General features: G+C 44.1%; 1 protein-coding gene across 1 annotated transcript; it reads right to left on the bottom strand.

Moving 5' to 3' along the window:
- Positions 1-5521: 5521 nt before the first annotated feature.
- On the bottom strand, positions 5522-9816 carry LOC117847131 (probable glycerol-3-phosphate acyltransferase 3). The gene is made up of 2 exons (XM_034728294.2): positions 8943-9816; positions 5522-6623 (listed from the first exon to the last, which is right to left on the bottom strand). Exons 1-2 carry the CDS (start codon positions 9657-9659, stop codon positions 5730-5732), a joined length of 1611 nt encoding a protein of 536 aa, XP_034584185.1. The 5' UTR covers positions 9660-9816; the 3' UTR covers positions 5522-5729.
- Between the last annotated feature and the right edge of the window lie 12794 nt (positions 9817-22610).

Genomic DNA, 22610 nt, shown 5'->3' with positions numbered 1-22610 from the left:
CTAAGACTAGCTAGGGCATCATACGGGTCCATGGTACTATCCACAATAAGATTCAGAGCCTGCTAGCATTCTTGCGCAAAAGGGTAATGCAAGAAAAGATGTTCCAGAAGTTCTTCAACCATAAGAGGACATAGAACACAGTTATAAGAAGGCACCTTAAGAGGAATACAGCTATATGAGCTTGACTACTGGTCATAGTCTATGGGATTGGGGTGATCTCTAGAAACTCATGAAAGGTCTGGAGTATAACTTATACGCTCCAAACAGCACTCCATACCACAAGCCATAGAGGTGGAGGGACCACCTCTTGACTTACACAACGACTGGGAAATGCAAGCCTATGCCCTCATCAAGGACCGAGTCTTCGCTCACACGCAAGCATTCAAGTCGGAGCTCCTTGAGAACACAAGAATGGACGTCGAGTTTGCTAATGTTTGGCATACAATTGGATGGAATGATTTTGTGCCCATTTATGAGGAAGGTTCCTACCTCCTCACCATCCAAGTCCTATGCACCTCACAAGAAGCAGATGATGGTATATCCTTTCATTTCTTCAGAAGGGAATACCAGCTTTCCTGGATGAACCTTAGTCTGCTTCTTGGCTTTCTTAGAAAATGCATAGTCAACTTTGACAAGGTTGTCCACGATTTTAATCACCATTCCTTTTGGACAAGCATTTTCGGTCAAGTCATTATTGGCAAGTTCTCTCCTCGCTGCAATGAGATTCATAATCCTACTTTTGCATTAAAAAATCTGCATATGACAAAAAGAGCAAAAATATTTACTTTCTTTCATATGTGTAGTAAGAATGTTTAAGTTCTTCCTTGTTGAGATGATGAATAGTTGCTCTACCCTATTTCCTTCATGTGCCTAGTGTACAACTTAGTATTCTTTCAAGTTTTGAGTTTGTTGTCTTTCGTTCATCCTAGAAGCTTGAAACTTGTGGGTTGCGAGTGCATGATCTAAGTCTAAGTTGTTGCATGATATGATATGGTACAATAGAGTTTACTATGATCTTGTTCCAAGTGAAACATGACATCCAGAGTTTTCTTTTCGAAATCATAAAAAAAATAAAGTTCCTCAATGATGATTGAAATGTCCTACCAAAGCCATATGATGTTACCTTGTACAAACCGTACACATACGCTACTTGCTATCACATTGAGCATTATCAAATTGTTGTGACCTAGGAGAGGTTTTCGTCATGCTTTCAAGATCAAGATCACGTATACTAGACAAATATTCATGCTGACTTCTACACTGGACGTTTCACAAAAACATGCCTTCCATCCACATATATATGCTCCATCCCTATGACATGACTCACCTCTATTCATCATGAAAAAGATATAGGCTATGCAAAAAGAAGAAAAAGTGAAAATAAATAAATATCCGTGCTCAAAAGCATGACAGAAAAAAAGAGAAGAAGAAGAAAAAAGAAAATAAGGAAAAGAAAAAAAAGATAGCCCATATCCAAAAAGAAATAAAAGAGGGAGTCATGCAAAAAAGGAGTTCAAAATTATGTGATGAAAAATTCCACACACATTATGTGATCTCTTGATCAGAATGTATGAAAAATTCTCACCAAAAATTCCACACATATGCACTTCTTGATTAGAATGTATGTCTTGCACCTCCTCAGATCCGCTCTTTGACTTTACAAAATTATGTGATGCAAGTACGCCTGACTTCATATCCTACCCAAAACCCCACAAAAAGCCTTTATAGTAGTAGGATGAAAAGAGGCAAACTCATGCCTTGGGGAGGACCATACACATTGAGTGATCAAGAGCATCATATGAGGAACTTGTTTTCTTTTCAAAAACTTATCAAAAAACCTCCTGAAAGAAAGTTGAACAAGGAGTAAGTGAATGGTGACTTTATATAACCGTTCTATCTTGCAACCGCCCAAGATAAGGAAAAAGCCAAAAGCCCCATGGGAGTAAGGTAAAAGGGTGGACAATGCCAACCTATTAAATTCAAGGAAGAATCCTATGTTGTACACATGGTACCTGGAAGAAAGAAGGTATTGTAGCAACTCCTGATCAACAACCTAAATCTTAGCTTTTGCTCAAGACGAGCAAAGGGCAACCTTGGGGTAATTTGTTGACGGTCCTTAAGACAGAAATCTGACTAACATACTACTAAAAGAATAAAGAAAAACTAACATTCCTTACTCAGATATTTGTTATCAATAACCTAGTTCCACAAATATTGGCAAATAAGTTATTTCAAGGATACATGTCTGTACAAGAGAGGAAACATGCGCAAACGCAGACAAAACACACAGAAGGACACTTCACGCGCACATGACGGTTAAGAGGGCCCACATGCCAGAGCAAATCAGCCAATCTAGCATGGGTCCATAAGGATCAGCACCAAGGACCAATGGATGGCCTACCAGGCAAAGGCGGTGGAGAACTGGCCCAGCCTAGGTTCGGCCTAACCCTAGGTTCGACCTAACCTGGACAGGCGGTTCTGTGGCGTCCCGCCCCCCCGGGGCCGGGCCCGCATACACCTGGCAGCTCTCTACGATATCAAGAATTCCCTCACAGACCAACACAAGTCTTTTATACGCACTTTGTCCTCACTTGTGCGCACCCGGGAAGAACTTCCCGGTCGGTCACCCATCCCGAAATTGTTTCCTCACAGACCAACACAAGTCTTTTCTACGCACTTTGTCCTCACTTGTGCGCACCCGGGAAGAACTTCCCGGTCGGTCACCCATCCCGAAATTGCTCCAGGCCAAGCACGCTTAACCCCGGAGTTATTTGAGGATGAGCTTCCGGAAAAGAAGTTGCAACTTATTGGTATGAGTATTCTATCAATCCTATTAAGCCTTGGGCCAGGATATCACAGGTTCCCACCCTTATCTTCCACATGGCGGTTGCTTGTTGACTCTGGATGGCGGTGGGAGAAGATTCCCTGAAGATATCTCCCAGGAACTGCCCTCAACCACCTATAAGAAAAGGAGGAGGAGACCCCCTGTACACACACCACACTTGAAGCCTCTCTCCCTCTCTTCGTTGTTACTCTTGTAATCCTTAGGCTAGTGGAGTTGGGCTAGAGCTAAACTCTTGTAGTGTTAACCTAGTCTTCGGGTCAGTTGGGGACGTAACTTCGACTCTTGGTATGGCTTTGTACTCGACTTGTTGGTATCCTATCTATAAAGGCTATTGTTGTTTTGCTATTTCGGTAGTATGTTATGCCATGTCTTGTGCTTTATTAAGTTATACTCATATGCTTAGTCTGAATCTATGTTACCGCATGGGTTCATTGTGCCTTTGGGCTTGCTCTAGTTCTATGCCTGTCGATCATCATGGTCGGTGTTCTGGAGGGGCTAGAGTAGTGATCACGTATACATGCATGGTGCTCTAGTGTGTTGGGATCCATCCAATATGATTGTGCCCCATGGTCTGAGGGGTAGGCGGTAGGTAGTGGCAGCCCTGTCCGTCCCTTGTAGTCCCCCACGTTCGGGTATGGTGTAGGAGTTCTGAAAGATACCTTGCCTTGGTAGACCAGGCCCGGGTATTCTCCCCGTAATGCCGTATGCCTAGAATTAGCTCTGATCATGTGCTTGTATGACCTTTGCTAGTATAAATAGATGCCACTAGGGCCTCTTGTATGCCTTGCTCCCGCTAACCTTAGGCTTATTCTTTTATCTTTTATTCCTGAGATTGGCTGTGTGTGTCACATTACCCTCAAATATTTATCATGGCTTACCCTTGTATCAACTTTGGTCTATTACTTAAGCTTATGATCTGGATATGTATCTGATAAATCCTTTTACACCAACGCCATCCTTTGGGAAAATATAAATAATGATACCCTGAATACTCTCCAGGTAAAATGCTATAATGGTATATCCGTGCGCTTACGGATTTATTCGTAACGTTAAGAAATACCAACACATATTTGTCCTTTGTAATCCTCCACGGGTTCATAGTAGGGCTATAGGCCAGAGTCACTTGGTAGACCAGGTGTAAGCTGGTGCTTGAAGTAAGCGATCAGCAACAAAATCTATCTCATCCTAGGACCTTCATCCTTAGGAATCCTCTCTACCCTCGCTCACATTATCACTTGTTGTCCTTGGACGAACCTGATCCTTATATAGTGCACACACGTTCTCTGTGGATTCAATAACCTTGGAATACTCCTGGGTGAAAGCTACATCAGCATCCGTATGCTAGCGGATTTATTCTGTGATCGTTAAAAGGTCCAACATCCATAACATGTAGATATCCCCCCAAAAAAATCTAAAAATATATAACCAAAGAACATAATTGTATACTTATGACCAAATAAAAGAAATAGAATACAAGGTGGCAACATAGCCCCCAGATATATATCTGACCATCAACATGGACCGCGTTAAAGCGCGACCCGTCATGGGGACAAACAATCGCGCGACTCTCTATGAACTTCTGCAACATATTTTAACTGTCCAACAACCAATCAAGTGCTTTCTCCATGGGAAGATGGTTTGAAAGAAACAACATCTGTCCCTTTCTAACTACATCATGGGTGATGTCATCCAGGATACTTTGGTTTATTTTCTTTGATCGCTCGTAACTCTCACATGAAATGACCGTTTTCAAATCCGTTTAAACCATAGTGTTCCTTACATCGAGATCTACAAAATAAGATCTATATTCGATATGTTTTGAACCATTTTATGTAACATGAAACTTATATTGATTGTACGTAGCAACTTATGTACAATTACATAACAACTTAGGTATGAAAATTTATGTACAGATCAAGAGACAACTTTCATAGATACAATGTAACAACTTCATGTAGAAGCGATGTATCAAACTTATATAAGGACTATGTAGAAACATATATTGCATGTCTGCTCGTGAGTAGCAAATTTATGTAGAGATAAATGTATCAAATTATATGAAAGAATGGGCAACAACTTGTGTGTAGACACCATAAAAAACTTATGTAGAGACAATTCAGGAACTTATGTAATACAATTTGGCAGTACTCTATACATATAAAAATGTTATATAATAAATGTTCCGGTAGCAATCTATGTATATATTTGTCGGTAGGTTTACACATAAGTCGCTACACGTTTAATATATAATGAGCTACTATACATTCCACATAAGTTGCTACTGCATGAAAACTATTTCAAAATATATACATCATGGAACTAGTTTTGAAGATCTTATTGTGAGGAAGATAGTGGTGCGATCAGAATTGAAAATGAATAAGTTGTCACATTTTAAAGCTGTGAAACAACAAAAAAACTAGCAGTACAGATATAATATATAGTTCTATCCATGGCCTACTCCCTCCCTCCTCGGACCAACTAATTATGGCCCTTTAGCCTTTGGTCATCTGCTCTCTGTGGCCCACGTGGTCAGTTTTATGGGCGTTTCCTAACCGCGCGTGTGAGGCTAATAAGCTAGGCTAGACCCTTCCCACGCAGTCACGCTTTAGCGCTGGTGCCCGACCGGTCGTCAACTAGCTTTTTTCCATCAACATGGTAAAACTGCTCGCGTGAGTGTGGTTCCAAACTACATTTGCAATATTTTTCTTTTTTATTTTCAACATGTACAAGAATTTTCACACATAGAAACTAAAAGAAAGTGTGTATGTATCCACATAACACTGACTCATGTTTTAGGCTGAAAAAATAAATAAAGAATTCAACACTTACGATACACGTTAAGAGTTGCACAATGAAACATGCATATTCCCGGTAATGAACACACCTACTTCTTTGTGCCATCTGTCACGACACCATCAGTACCAGCCAGCATCTCGTACTTGTGCTTCCTCGTCAGCTCGGTGAGCTCGAATCCTAGCGCCTCTCCAAGCACGCGCTGCACCCGGTTCGCCGCCTCGATGCTGTGGCCTTGCCCGATTTCCTCGCCTTCTGCCGGAGCGGTGGTCACGCGCTCCAGGAACTCGACGCGATACTCCGGCCGCGAGTTCATCATGAAGTAGAACGGGTCAAGCCACTTGGCCCCGGGCTTGGTCGACGTGCCGTAGAACATGTCGACGCGGGTCTCGAGCGCGACGGGGGTCACCTCGCCGGTGAGCTCGGCGAACAGAGGGCTGAACCGGAGCAGGTAGGGCTCGCGGCATGTCGTGCCCTCGGGGCAAACCACGAGGTCGCCGCGCTCCAACAGCGCCTCCATGCGCCGGCGGTCCTTGTCCCGGTTCCTCGTCAGCCGCGCCGTGCGGATGGGCGCGATCAGCTCGGAGACTAGGCTCACGCTGTACGTGACGGCGGTCACGGGCTTGTTCAGACCGGCGGCAACGGTGATCGGGTCGAGGAGGGTGCGGTGGTTGCAGACGTAGAGGCGCCCTCCTGCCTGGTGCTTCTCTGTGGCGTTCAGCGATGGGGCGGCGACCAGGCGGGAGCGCATGCCGGTGGCCGCGGCGAGCGGGACAGAGACGCGGTAGGGGAGCACTGCGAATGCGAGGCTGCGAAAGACGGCAAGGAAGATTCCCCAGGGAAGGTAGGTGTACATGGCGACCGCCGCGAAGAAGGTCGGCCTGAAGGCGAGGCGGCCGTCGTGGAAGACCAACTTTTTGGGGTACTTGTCCCTCGGCAGTAGCTGCCACGCCTTCTTGTCGGCTTCGCTTAGGACATAGGTCTCCTGTATCCAGATTGTATAGAGTTAGTGCACTGTGTAGCACCTAAGAGCTGCAATTTGTTAACCTGCGAATGACGCTAAAATATTCCAGGTGTGGCAGCAATATATCCTTTTTTTATTGAGAGGAAATATGTCGAGAATATCCTTTGCTTCAAAACCTAACTTAGGTTAACTCCACACGACAGATGAATATATAGGTTGGTAATCGTTGCCACCTAACTTCAACTAAGAAGCGCATGCATGTCTCACATGTGGAGCGTGGAATTATCCTCGGTGCTCTAAGTTCAAACAAAATATCGCCTACTCAATCCTTTGGACAAGCCGTCTCCAAAGTCCTGTTTACCCTAGCTACCTGCACTTTAATTTGAAATATAGTTCTCCTAACTACAACTTTCATATAGTATATACTTTACGTTGCCATGCTTGCTGTCATAAAAGATACATCGGAATTAAAAATAACACAAGCATACGTTCAACATCCCGACAGTACGGTTGCACCGAACCCAAGTCTACCCCTAAAATTGGGGTGAGAGTACGTACAATGAGTGCAAAGATGGGGTGGGTGCGTGTAAAAGCAGGCACTGCAGTTTACTGATTGGTGGATCAGCCATACTTCTATGGGCATTTCACACTGTTAAGACTGTTTTCTACTTTTCATATTGTGCTAATTAAAGTTATGATTTCTTGATAGGATAACTTGTGCTCCCTCTATTATTATACATCTAGACATAGACTATATCTATGTGCATAGCCAACAATATGCACCTAGAAATATATCAAAACGACCTACAATTTGGAACGGTAGGAGTAATTAACAAATGGCCGAAGTCCAAGTCACAATTTGTTGTCGTTCACATCATAATACTCCCTCCGTTTTTTATTAGGTGTCTTATTTGATTTTCGTAAATCGTTGGAAAAACATGTTCGCATTTGTATCTTGACTCCATGGAAGAGACAATGCAGCTACGGATGACATGCATGGTCTCCTCGGCGGGCGTGAGCACAGGCGAGCGCCAGCGTGGGAGTGTCCTACGTGCGGCAAGCGCGTGAGCAGCGTTGGGCCGTTGATTCTATTTGCATGCGAGGCCAAGCGATGGACTTTGCATGCCAGCATGCAAAGTTAATTTGCCAGTAGTGTTAACCAAGGAATAGTACTGAGAGAAGATTTAACCATAGTCTTGATCTATGTGCCGCATGTGCCGCATGGAAATATGCAACTTAAAGTTGTAAAGTTGTTTATTTGGAGTTGCTTATTTTTAGTTCAGCTGTTTGGATACCCTTGCTTATAAGCATTGAATGAGGTGGATATTTTCATATTTTCCCCTAATCATTGAGAGAGAGGGAGGGCAACCAGGCATTCAATGAGGGCAAGAGCTGTAAAGTGCATCTTTTAGTCCCATAAGCAACTCTTGTGTTGCTTATGTGCTAAAAATAAGCAGCCCCATAAGCAATCCAATAAGCAAGGGTGATTGGTTTCATAAGCAAATAAGTTGTTTATTTTAAGTTGCTTATGTATAAGCAACTCAAACCAAACAGGCCCTATATCTCTTACTGCTTGGTATGTGATCCATTCTCTTAAGTTCCTCGTTTAATGATTTGTCTCGTTATTAAAGCTATAGATTCCATCAATTTTTTTCACAATACCGGTCTAAACCTCTACTCACAAAGAAAGACTAAGGTAACTAAGGGCTCCTTTGGGAGGGCTCCGGCTCCGGCTCCGCACGCTTGTCGGAGCACGGAGGAGCCGGAGCCGCACCAAATGGCACCGAGCGCGGAGTCGTTTTTGGGCACGTTTGGGAGGAGCTGGAGCCGTTTTAGGTCTGCATAGCGGAGCCATTTCCGCGGCTCCGGCTCCGGCTCTGCATGCGGTCCCCCCCGGCAAGAAGCCCAAGGAGCCCTAAGAATACTTAATTGCGATGAATTTCAATAAAATTGTTTTTTATGTATTAATCAGTCCGAGACCCGCTATGTTTTAAGTAATATATATTATATTCTTCAAAATATAGAACCCAAATTTATCATGGAACTAAATATCATACATTTTTCCGGGTAAAAATGACCTGGACAAGCAAATTAGTTCAAGCAACGGGTGGAATTAATATACTAATGCAATTCCATGTAGCTAGAGTAAGTTATGAATAGATTGCAAACAATAACATTTTCAGCTACAGCACACCTAATATAATGTCACCGTTTTTTAGAGCGAGCTCTGTTTTTATCCTTCGTTACAAGGTTGTGCACTGTTCTTGCATATTTCTTTTCGCGATTCAACAAATAGTATACTATATCCAAAAAGCGTAGGAGTAAGAAAGATAAGCTCACTTTGCAATAGCGAGAGATCACATGGTGCATCCAGCTGGCTGCCCGAACAAGCCCCACAGCTCCATCACCCTTGCTCCTCATCTCCTCCATTTCCTCGAGGAAGGCTTCGACCCTCTTCATGACCGCGTGCTCCTCCTCCAGGAGCCCAATGTAATGGCCGGCTGCCACCGTGACCTCCCGCCCGACGACGGCATGGACGCCGAGGTACTCCTTGAGGAAAGCCTCCACCATAACCCTCGGAAATGACGCGGTCACCGCGACCACCTTGCCCGCCTTGTCATTAAAAGCCTCCAGCCCCTCGTTGGTCACGTCTTCCAGGAAGTACTTGGGCAGCACTGCCTTGGAGATCCTGGCCACCTCTTTCTCCCTCAACCCGAAGAGGGACACCATGACCATGGCCTTGAGACATAGGTCGAGGCTGAGGAGCGCCAGGAGGCGCAGGACCGGATACATCAGCAGGAGGAGAAGGCCACGGAGGAAGCTGCCAGCCTCGATGGCGACAAGCATGAAGTAAGGGAAGGTGGAGAGCGGTGACCTCAGGAGCCATCCCTCCACATCGACCAGCACCGTCCGGTCTCTCAGCTTTTCCTGTGCTGGAACGGCTGGAGCCGCCCTCGCCGTCGTGCTGCGACGGTAGTGCCGCCCTGAGATGCTTCGCCAGAGGAGGCGGCGGAGGGACAGAAAGGACCTGGGGAGGGTGGAAGGCTTCTTCACCATGGCTTGTACGTGAAATGATTCGGCGCTTGTCGATGGATCTGGTTTTGCTTGCGAGGCCTATCCAGGACATGGGACGCGCTACTTATAGGCCGCTAGCACTCGCCGAGAGAAGCGTTTCGAGATTGACTGGTCGCCGTTGCTTGGCTCCGGTTCCGAATGGTAACGGAATAAATATAGCTTGGAAGCTTATAGGCAGCAATATATTCTTTTTTTATTAAGAGGAACTATGACGAGAATATCCTTTGCTTGGAAACCTAACTTAGATTAACTCCACACGACAGATGAATATATGGGTTGGTAATCGTTGCCACCTAACTTCAACTAAGAAGCGCATGCATGTCTCACATCTGGAGCGTGGAATTATCCTCGGTGCTCTAAATTCAAACCAAATATCGCCTACTCAATCCTTTGGACGGTCTCCAAAGTCCTGTTTACCCTAGCTACTACCTGCACTTTGAAATATAGTTCTCCTAACTACAACTTCCATATAGTATATACTTTACGTTGCTATGCTTGCTTTCATAAAAGATAAATGGAATTAAAAATAACCCAAGTATACGTCACCATCCCGACAGTACGGTTGAACTGAACCCAAATCTACGCCTAAAATGGCTTCATCCTCTGTATGATAGCTTCACTGAATTTTAAACATTCTCGTCACTTGCCTCCAGGTTCTCCTTTCCTTGTGATCAAGACCTTTGATCGGGAACTCCACATAGGAAAGGTTCTGTTCTACCCATACTTCCTCTTATTCAATAATCTCAGTTAGGACTCGAACACATTTCTTGAATTGAGATACATGGAAGATATCATGGATAGTGGAAAGTCGGGGTGAAAGTTTTACTCGATAGGCAACGGGTCCACAGATTTCCATGACCTCATAGCGACCAATATATTGAGGAGCTAATTTTGATTTTACTCCGAACCTCTACACACCCTTGGTTGGTGAAACCCGTAGGTATACATGGTCACCAACTTCAAATTGTAGTGGTTTCCTCCTCTTGTCGATATAGCTCTTTTGCCTGGATTGGGCAGCTTTAAGGTTTTCTCTTATTATCCTCACTTTCTCTTCTGCCTCAATTACCAAATCTGGCCCATATACCTTTCGTTCTCCCGCCTGGGACCAACTCAACGGAGTTCAACACCTGCGCTAGGCCTCAAATGGTGCCATTTTTAAACTAGCTTGGTAGTTGTTGTTATAAGAAAACTCCGCTAGAGGTAGCATTTGTCCAAGTTTTTGTCATAATGAATGACACAAGCTCGAAGCATATCCTCAAGAATTTGATTTACCCTCTCAGTTTGCCCATCTGTTTAAGGGTGATAAGTCGAGCTGTGAATTAGCTTAGTATCGAGAGAAGCTTGCAGTTGTTCCCAGAAATGTGCCATAAATTGAGTACCTCGATCAGAGATGATCATTTTGGGCACTTCATGTAGGGAAACAATGCGATCAAGGTATAGCTCGGCATATTTCTGGGTTGAGTAGTTTGTTCAGACGGGAAGAAAGTGTGCTATCTTGGTGAGCCTATCCACTATGACCCATATGCAATCTTGTTTCTGAGAGGTGTTGGGAAAACCCACAATGAAATCCATGCTGAAATCCTCCCATTTCCATAAGGGTATAGGTAGTGGTTGAAGAGTACCGGCTACCTTTAAGTGGCTTGCATTCACCCTTTGGCATGTGTTGCACTCTGACACATATCTAGCAATCTCCGATTTCATCCGAGTCCACCAAAAATTTTGTCAGAGGTCTTGGTACATTTTGGTGCTACCGGGGTGAATAAAGAATTTGGAGACGTGTGCCTCATCCAAGATTTGCTTTCAGAGATTGGGACTGGCTGGAACCACTAATCGGTCATGGTATCATACAACTTCCTTCCAGTCTTGTCGGAAATGCTTATATCCTTCATCCCTTTGTGCAAGCTTTTCTTGATGAGTTTTACCACTTCATCTTCTAATTGTGCCAGAATGATTTGATCATGCAAGGTGGGTTCAACAGAGATGTGGCTCAGTGTGCCGTGAGGGATAATTTCTAAATTAAGTTTCCTCATATCGTGACACAAAGTTTCTGTGAAGTTTTCCGCGGAAAGGCAATTGCAATGAGCTTTGCAGCTTAATGCATCCGCAACCACATTTGCTTTTCCGGGGTGATAGTGCACCTCTAGATCATAATCCTTTATTAATTCCAACCATCTTCTTTGACGCATTTTCAAATCGGCTTGGGTAAAGATGTACTTGAGACTTTTAGGATCAATGTAGATATTCCAATGAGCACCCATCAAATAATGTCTCCATTTCTTCAAAGCATGAATCACTACTGCTAACTCCAGGTCATGTGTTGGGTAATTCTGCTAATGAGGTCGTGGTGCTCGTGAAGCATAGGCAATGACCCGATTGTCTTGCATAAGAACACATCCAAGTCCAGTGCCAGAAGCATCACAGTAGACGTCAAATGGTTTGGTGTTGTTTGCTTGTGCTAAGACTGGTGTCGAGGTCAATAACTTTGGCAAGGTGTAGAAATCTTCTTCACATTTCTCGCTCCACACAAACTTGACCCCTTTCTTTAGCAATTCGGTCATTGGCTTGGCTATCTTTGAGAAGTATCGAATGAAACGCTGGTAATAGCCTGCTAGACCAAGAAAGCTTCTAATTTGATGAACTGAAGTGGGGGCTTCCAGTCCATTACTTCCTGCACTTTGCTTGGATCAACTGCTATGCCTTTGCTGGATATAGTGTGCCCCAAGAATTTTACACTATCCAGCCAGAATTCACACTTAGAGAACTTGGCATATAGCTGATGATCTCTAAGATGTTGAAGAACAATGTGGAGGTGTTCAACATGCTCTTCTTCATTCTTGGAATATACGAGGATGTCGTCGGTGAAAACCACGATGAACTTGTCAAGCTCGGGCATAAACACCGAATTCATGAGATACATGAAATAGGATGGAGCGTTTGTGAGCCTGAAGGACATGACCAAGAACTCGTATAGTCCATATCGCGTGGAGAAGGCGGTCTTAGGGATGTCACATGGCTGGATCTTAATCTGATGATAGCTAGAGCGGAGATCAATCTTGGAGAAAACTCTGGCTCCGGCAAGTTGATCAAAAAGAACATCAATGCAAGGCAAAGGATACTTATTCTTGATAGTTCCCACGTTGAGGGGTCAGTAGTCTACACACATCCTCAAACTATCATCCTTCTTCTTCACAAAGACAGCTGGGTAGCCCCAAGGTGATGTGCTTGGGCGAATGAAACCCTTCTCTAATAGCTCTTGAAGCTGGGTTTTCATCTCTGATAGTTCTACAGGTGGCATTCGATAAGGTCTCTTAGATATTGGTGCCATGCCTGGTTGCAGCTCAATGGCAAATTCAATGTCCCGGTCTGGTGGCATTCCTAGCAAGTCATCCAGAAAAACATCAGCATACTTGCATACCATGGGGATATCATCCAGTCGGGACTCTATTGCCAGATAAGCGCACGAATTTATGCACTCTCGGCCTAGCAAGTAAAGTGTGGAAGATCCATGTGTAGGTGAATTTATTTGGATGGCCCATGCTGCAATGTCTAGCGTGACTTGGTGCTAAGTCATCTAGTTCATTCCCAAAATTATATCTATGCCTTCCAAACCCAAGATAATAAGGTTGGTTTTGAAAACTTTTCTACCCAGCTTGATGGGTACACCACGTGTTATTTGGTGGGAAGCAATTTTACCACCAGGTGTTAAAATCATGTAAGACCCTTTGGTGTGACAGAAACCCAATCCACATTTAGCACTGAATCTTGTCCCAATAAAGCTATGCGATGCACCGGAATAAAATAATATAAGGGCAGGCTGGTTATGGATAGATAAAATACCCGTCATGACCGGTGCACCCTCAGGAAAATCAGCGAGAGTGGTCAAGTTAAGCCTTTTCTGCCTGACCTGAACCTTCGGCCTCTTTCCCTTGTTGTTCTGGTTCAAGCTCTGTCCTTGACTCTGGGCCTTGTTCTGCGGACAGTCCTTGGCAATGTGATTCAGGCTCCCACAAGTGAAACAGCGATTCCCGTTGCCAGGGTGGAGTGGTGGTGGAGCATTTGGCCTTGGGCCCTGCTACTAGAAGCCGGGGAAGTGAGGAGCTCCCTGCTGCTACAGCAGCCTGATGACCCATCTCCCGGGCTGCAGAGTCCTCTAGGGAACTTGGGGTGGAATCAACCAGAACTTCTAGGCCGGGGCACTGGGTGATGGCATTGGAGCCTTCCTTTTCTTGTCCGCATTAAGAGCCATGATGCAATCTTCCTGAGAGATAGCAAGATTTACCAGCTCGTTGTACGTGTTCATCTTGACGGGATTCTCTCTCCTAGAGCTTGGGACTTAGGCCTCTGCGAAAACAGTCCCTCTTCTTTTCATCCGTGTTAGCGTGATATCCTGCATACTGACATAGGTCATTAAAATACTAGGCATACTACAACACGTTGCGTGTGCCCTGAGACAGAGCTCAGAATTCATTCAATTTCCGCTCCAAGAGGCCTTCAGGGATGTGGTGGCCCCTGAAAGCGGTCTTGAATTCCTCCCATGTCACCACGTGGTCAGTCGGCAGCATGGCATGGTAGTGGTCCCACCATAGCCATGCGGAACCACGGAGCTGCTGCGCCGCGAATTTCGCCTTGTTCTCATCAGGGCAAGGCACCGTGAGGAGTGAGAACTTAGACTCGGTGGTACGAATTCAGAAGTCGGCATCGAGCGGCTCCTCTATTTTGTAGAATAGAGGGGGCTGAGTGCCCAAGAAGTCCTCGTAACTCACCACATACGGCTGGTGGGCGTATCTCCCACCCTGTGGCTGCTGCTGCTGCTGCCGCCGCTCCTGGACTATGTGTCACAGGAGCTCGGTCTGGGCAGCGAGGATCGCCTCCAATGAAGGCGGGGGAGGTGGTGGTGGTGGTGGTGTCTATTGCTGTTCGCTACCACTTGGTGTGAAACCAAAAGGATTCTGGACTTTTCTCATTAGTCACATAATTTTGAAACTTGCTCACAAGAAGATGAACAAGGTAAAACATGCGCGGGGAGTTAAAGTTCATCATGCAGTGATGCAATGTGGGCAGAAAACTATTGCTCAGGAGAAAATTCATATCTCCTGACTCAAGTGCCCATAACTCTTCATCTTTGGTCAGTGAGTAGGAAATCTTGTATACAACAAATTTTTTATTCAACTCAGAGACCATTTTGAATGTTATCTAGGTCAAAAAATTCCATTTCTGCATCTCTGTCCTGGCTGTTTTTCAGCAGGCTGAGCTGTGGTGTTTTGCTCATATCTCAAGTTTGACAGGTCCAAAGGTGTTGAAATTTTGTGAGTCATTAGATTTAAAAATTCCTCACAACTTTTGTGTTCATCACACAGCTCAGAGATGAGGTAAAACTGAGATAAAAAAAATTCAAACACAAATCAGCTGCTGAAAGTTGGTCATAAACATGGCAATTACAACATCGACAATGCTTGGAAACAAGTCCATAACCAAAGTCACATTAGTAGCACCCACTACGCAGAATCATACTCAACTCTAGGCTAGCCTATTACATCACTATCCAAAATTAGGCTACACCGAGAAGTATATCAAGACCAACTCTAAAAACAGCTAAAAGTCGTCGAGGTCGTTAACGGAGGCAATGCTAATCATAGGAGAGTGAGCTGCCCCACGTGATGGCTGCGGTGTTGCACTCTCAAAATCCATGCTTGAGACGCCCTAAATCTCCTCAGGGTCTTCCTCTTCATCCATGGCCTCAGGAGGTGCCTGCATAGCGGCCTGCTGTTGGTGGTGCATCTCAATGTGATCGTTGGAATCAGCCAACTCCATGTTGAGGTCATAATATTGATCGGCCAACATCTCCATGTCAGCCTCCTGGTCCTCCAACTCCTGTTGTAACTCTCCTATCTGAGTCTCCATCTCAACAACCTGAACACCCTTGTCCACTAGCTATAGGAACAAGTCGACCATCTCGCTCTTGATCTCATTAAGCGATATCTAGTTGGCCTGTGCCAGGTCTGTTAGCCTAGCCATTGCCCTGCCTCTGAGATCATGCAGCCGGTACAGTGCGTTCAAGGATGGTTTCTTGGGGGCGAGTGAAACCCAAAAGCCCCATGTTCTCCATCCTGTCGAGCCACATAGGGTGATCGGCATCGTGTGCCGGGAACAACCCTATCAGATCCAAGACCACCTTGGTGGGGTGCTGACGACAAAATAGCATAAGCCCCTGGAGAGCGGCTGTCTCCCACATGTCATCCAAACGATACCTGAGTGTGACAACCTCCAAGGGTGGCCACTCTGGGTGCAATGGGTGAGGTTGGAGGGTAAGGTGTACACTACAGTGGGGTACTCTATACTCCTCGTACTCCTTTCCCGAGTAACAGGGAGGAGTGGTATACCCACTGAGCGTAGAGTGTCCCACAATATGGAAGGAAAACCCTCCCAATGCAGCCACTCAGAGTGCACCCGTCTGTCCATGTCTACCACGACATTGACTGGATCAGCCATCTGGAGAACAAAAATCGAAGGAACGTGTGAGAACTAAATAATCACTTATCAAAAGTAAAAACAGATTTCTGAAAAGTTAGAGAAATGACCATAACTAAAAAAGTATCCATCCAAAAATTCTCAAACTTTACCAGAAGGTTACTTAAATATTTGGCTACAAGTTTGGTACTCAAGATCTTTGCTAAAACAGCCTCTAAGAAGGTGATAGATTCAGATTTTCCCACGGTGCTCTAGTCTGGAATTCCTGCAACAGTGCCTCACAATTCTGACCATAACTCCCAAACTACTAACCCAAGAATTTTGACATTTTACCCGAAGGTGCTCTGCTACGTGCTTTACAACTTTGTTTTTATGGAACTAGATAGAAACTGATCCTAAGGGGGTGGAAAAATTCAATCTTTATCAGTTGCACATTCTGGAATTTACAGCAGGCAGTAGGTTACCAATTTAAACATATCTCGAATTCCACATGACCAACTTTTATGAAATTTTTACAGCATCTCACTTACTATTTTCTGGACAACTTTCTTATAGAATGTTTCTGGAGCAAAAACAATTTACTGGCCCGAAAAAAAATTGACAGTGGAGCTGAAGTTTATGACAGCTAGATAATCCTTAAATAACCGGTAAGAAATTTTGTGAGAACTTTACTTAGTTAACGTGCCATTCATGCAAGGTTATTATTCATTTTCATTTTGCAAATTTTAACATGATGCATGTACGACCTATTCGTCCTCTCAAAACAAACAACTGCCAATTGCTTGTGACTTACGGGGTTACTGCCGGTGGCAAGACAATAATTACAACTCTCGCTATAATAACTAGTCGAAATTTATAACTGTCGTTAACTTATCATAAGCGCGGTTAGTGTACCTACAGAAGATGACATGTACAAACTAAACCTTTCATGCCAGCACTCACGAAAGCGTCCACATTCATTACCGTTCACTATAGAAATAGCACCCACATGATTTTCGCTGTACAGTCAACGTCTAGCGTATTCACTTTTTATGTGCCGCCATCATATTTGCATATGATGCTGGGGGTACGTTACAGCAATCTTCGTACCCATGCGCCAACCATTATATATTTTTGGGTACCGCCACCATATTTGCATATGGTGCCGTGGGTACGTTACAGCAATCACCGTACCCCTGTGCCAACTGTTGTGCAAGAAAAGTAAGTTTTGACAGAATGTAAATGTGCTGGAAGTCAGTATAAGATAACCAATAGTTAATAGCCACCTGATCAACCCATAATCCCCTAGAGCTTCACGAACTAACTTTTATCCTTAATGAATTTACGCATTTCCCAACACAAATTTCTTGCAAGTTTTATTGAAAAAGGTGTTTAGGGCTTGTTGTTTTCTCAGGTGTATGCTTTTCTGGCTCTGATGTCAACTGAGGCAAAACCACCAAGATTAACCCGGCTAAAGTGTACCCAACCTTGCCTCAAATGCGAATGGTCACTTTAATCGAATTAAAATGGTAGTCTGTCAGGTTTCACCCGATAAACCATTTGTCTCGGATCAAAACAAAGCATATTCACACGATGGCGAGTCCAGAGATTACTACAATCCAGATATTTCATTACATGTCCCAAATTAAGTTATTACAACTTACGAATTCAAATGCATAAAAGTAGAGTTTCAAAGTTTGAAGCAGCGAAAATAAAATGGTAGTCTAATATCGATACAAGATACCATGCTGAAGCCTGCCATGATATCAGTCACCACGTTCCTTGCTGTTCGAGGACAGGTCCCACTCGATCTTACAACCCGGAGGGAACTGGGCTGACCAAGTCAAACTAGTAGCCAACTCATTAACATCCATACCTGAAAACAGAGCCACAAGCAAGGCTGAGTATACTAATACTCAACGAGACTTACCCGTCAGATGGAACCTACTCCACCGACTTCTAGACATGCAAGGCTTTTTGGCTGAGGGGTTTGTTTTGCCAAAAGCATCTAAGGTAGGTCCTTACTTTCAAGTTTTAGAAGCAATTTCTAGTTGATTATCCATTCTAAGTAAGCACTTAATCTAAGCAAGCATGGTGAACAAGCAAAATTAATCAAGCATTACTATTAATCACCATCCCTTGTTCCACTTCTTACTCAGTGCAGCATAGTGATCAAGTAGTCCCAAACTGTGAGAGGCAAATGATTTGAATCGAGTTTCTTACCCTTGCAAGGTGAACAAAAACCCACGACATATGCGTACGACACTGGGTTCACACATGTTAGCCGTCCCCATCAATCCCCAGGCACGTGGACAGGGCCCACTTCCCTTGGATACAAGGCCCCACGGTCTCGGAAAGTCATCATATCGTGACTGCACTTGTACCCACATGATGCATCCGAAGAACTCCGTTCTAGAGAGAGCAGGGATAAAGCCACGCCCCGATTCAATTAGGTACTAGGCTTCTCCATCCCATACTAGGTATGAGTTTAGTACTTTCAAACACTTGACCACAATCACCAACATGGTTCGACCTTAGCACATTCATCTTCTATACAGGCAGGGCATCCACCATTCCAGAACATATAGCCCTACCTTGCCTGTCAACCTTATGGTTCCAACATAAGTAAACAGGCAACTCCTATAGCTCGCGAGTGACAGGAAATCACTCAACTTGTACTGTGTCCCTATTTAGCATTGCAACTATTTGACTTAACAAACTAGTATTCAGATTATAAGTACCTAGGATTATGCAACTAAGGTTTCAAGCAACGCCTATAAACTTAGTGCACAAACATTAGTAACAGAGGTATTGCATAAGCTTAAGAAACCAAGGTTATGCTCCAGGGCTTGCCTTCCTGTACTAGGTTAGTCTAAAGGTTGTTTGAAGGTTGACAGGGGTCCTGCTCAACCTCGATCTGATGCACTTCTGCAGATGGCTTCTCCTCAGTTGTTGGAAGTAGCTTGTAGGTACTGTCATCGAGATTTGCTTCTACACGAGATGCATATGCAAAGTTCAAGTTTCCATACTTTCACATGCAGGTTGCATTTCATGGATTATTGCAAAAGTGTAAATTGCATTTCGACCACAATCACCTAGACAAGTTTTTGAACTTTTCTTTCTTCGTAAAGTTAGGTGGGCTACGATTTAAAACCTAGGCCCTGTTTAGTTCCACCAGAATCCAAACTTTGGCACTATGCAAAAAGAAGATTCCCTGTCATATCAAACTTGCGGTACATGTATGGAGTACTAAATATTGATGAAATTAAAAACTAATTGCACAGTTTGATTATACTTTGCGAGATGAATCTTTTGAGCCTAATTAGTCAATAATTGGACAATAATTCAAAAATATAAATGAAACACTACAGTGTGCTACAGTGCTGTACAGTGATTTTGGCGGCGCCAACTTTGCCGAACTAAACAAGGCCCTATGCTTGATTTGATGGTGATTGTGTACACATATAAAGTTCTAACCGCTTAAACATCACAAAAGAAGGGTGGGGTCATTTTAGGATTGCTCCACCTTCATTTGGGAAGTTATCCTATTTTTGAATTTTAAACAAACTTAACTTAGCATTTACCATTCTACCCTTCCTAATTAACAAATGTTATTATCTATTTAATTAGCTATTAAATTTGATTAAATGTTTTTGAAAGCATCTGATAAGATATGGTTCTGAAAGTTTTACAGAAGCTTCATCATCACACCAGTGATCTACTGTAAACATTTGGGTTGCATTGGACTTTTACAAAATTTATTAAAATCAAACAGTACCCCATGGAAGAATATAAATATCTTTTTTTAACTCAAGCTCCAGGAACAATCTGACTCTAAACTTTTTACAGAAGGTTCACAAGCCCTAACCAAAGCTACTGTAAATGTTCCAGGATTTATTGAGCATGAAAACTATTTATAACATTTTAAGCATATTAAACCACATGCATTTATTTAAGCAAGGTAAACCACATATATTACAGAAGTAAGTATTTTTCCTAGTTAGGCATGTGCATCAGGAGTCTAACAAAATTGATTTCACATTTTTATCATTTTTCTACATTTCTCTACACATTTTTAAAGTTTCAGCCATTTTATTCATTTGAAAACAGAAATGGTTATATACGTTTCGCGAGTAAGCCCCAAGACCTTTTGAAATCTTACAACGATACCCCTACACTTTGTGCCAAGGACCCTGAAAAGAAAATGGTGATTGCAATGGGGTCCCCGGGGCTTTGCGGGCGGCTTGCCGGCGCGATTCCAGAAAGCGGCGGCAGTGAGGGGGCAAGTGAAGCGCACGGGCGTGGTCAGAGGCTCACCGTGGGTCGATGCACGGTGGAGCTTGCGGGCAGAGGGTGACCGGCGGAGGCTGGTGACAGCGAAGCAGTGGCCGCGACGGAGGAGCTTCTGCTCCGGCGACGACGGCGGCAGAGGAAGCTGGGGAATGGCTTGGAAAGCTCGATTGAGGCGCGTGTGGTGCTAGGAAGGAGGCTGGAGCTTTGGCGAGGGCCGGAAAGGCGAGCTCGACGGTGGGGTGCGGTGGCGGAGCTGCAGAGCTTTGGCGGAGGGGGAGTGTTGGCGGGGCAGCGCTGGCGAGGGGCGGGAAGTGCCTTTTATAGTGGTGGAGGGGTGTGGAGGAGATAAGGTTGCCGTGGGAAGCTTGGGCGGTGATTGGGGAGCATGGAGCCGGCCGAGCACTAGTGGAGCCGTCGCATGGCACGACGGTTGGGCGAGGCGGCGTGCGCGTGTGGGCGAGTGGTGGGGACTGGCTGGCTGGGATCCTTTACGTGGAGCATCTATTTTGCCTTGCACGGTGAGTGGGTGAGACGACGCGCTTGTCTGGTCGCGTCATCGGTGGGCATTGGCCGATTTTGATGGCCTGTGGCAGGCAGCGACATGGCGGCCGCGGCGGTGAGCCTGAGCAGGAGGGCATGGGTGCGCGGCTAGGCATCGGCCGGCGATGATGCGGCGTGGAGGGGCAGAGATAGAACGCGCGTGGGTTGGGCGAGCACCCGGGCACGTGCCGTCCCATTGCCGGCAGTGAACGGCCGGCGGTGCTATGCCAAGGGGCCGACGCGATGTGGCGCGCCGCAACACGCCGTGCGCGATCACCCCCTGATCGCATGCATGTGCGTTTGTGGTGGCGTGCATGGGCAGCATGTTTAGGGGCTGATTTCTCAAATTTTTGAATTCAAACTTCAAATTTCCCAAATATAAAAGTTGTAGTCCAAACTATACACTTCAACTTATACACTAGCCTATAGGTAAAATTCTCAACAGAATTTGAGATAAAAAAAGTTGGAACATTGGTGGAACGCCGGCTTGGCTGCTCTGAATTTCCCCCAAATTTTGGCTGAATTTTGATTCAAAAATTGAAAGCCTTCTACTCAAAATCAGTGAAAGCTTAAATAACAAAAGTTGTTTGCTTTTAAAAGTTCTACAACTTTCATATTGTCCATAAGTTAAGTTCCCATATGAAATTTAGTTTTCAAGTCCTACTCCCATTAGGTACTTTTTAGGGTGTTTTTCACTACTTGGTGAAATTGAAAGGTCTATCCAGTTTGGCATTTTGAACTTTGGTTTGTTTGTACTAGTTCCTCCCAATTTCTCCTATTTTAACCTTTGAATTTTTATTTTACCCTTTTTGAATTCTAGGGTTGTTACAATTATAAACTGTGTGAAAACATAAAATTCATTTGTACCACTCATATAGATAGGGGCACATCAGATATTTGACATCTTTCATACTTGATTGAAAAATATGAGGAGTCGTTGTGCCAAACGTTTTTTCGGAAATAGCTTCACAACCACTTGAAAAGCTGCTTCATCGGAAGAGCTACAGCCGGAGCCGTTTTTGGAGGAGCCAAATCCCTACCAAACGATCATAATGCAGTTACAGGTTACAGCATAAGGATAAGATGGAATCCCAACAGATGAAGGAATAAATGCAGGGAACTATATATGAATATGCAATTCAACCTAAGACTATGCTTATTGCCTAAATATCATATATTGAAGTTTACTTCTTTATTATACTTTTATTGCTGCTACTATTTGTACTCCCTCCGTTGCACACACGCATATTAGGATTTAAATTTTACCATGTTTGACCTATAATTTAGCCCATAATTTTTTATTTTTTAATATAAACTTGTAATGGTTGGATTTGTAATCAAATGTACTTTCCAATTGGAGATTATAAATTTATAACTATAAAGAATATAATATAAGTTTAATGAAGAGTCAAAGTGTAATTTGATCATATCATTATAAACAGGGAGTATTGACTTTCTTTTAACACTAGAAAAATGATCCATTCCTTCTTGACCCTCAAATTTTTTTCCTTTGACACTAACTTCAACTATCGTTTCCAAATTGACACTTGGTTCGATTGGCCATCCGACCACCAGTAAATCCCCTGTAAAAAGACTATTTTACCCCTCGAAGAATGTGGGCCCCACTGCAACCACCTTTCTCCTTCCTCCCTC

The sequence above is a fragment of the Setaria viridis genome, chromosome 3 (assembly GCF_005286985.2).
Source record: "Setaria viridis chromosome 3, Setaria_viridis_v4.0, whole genome shotgun sequence".
Classification (NCBI taxonomy): domain Eukaryota; kingdom Viridiplantae; phylum Streptophyta; class Magnoliopsida; order Poales; family Poaceae; genus Setaria; species Setaria viridis.
The sequence above is the reverse complement of the archived record's forward strand: the minus strand, read 5'-3'. Positions and strand labels throughout refer to the sequence as shown.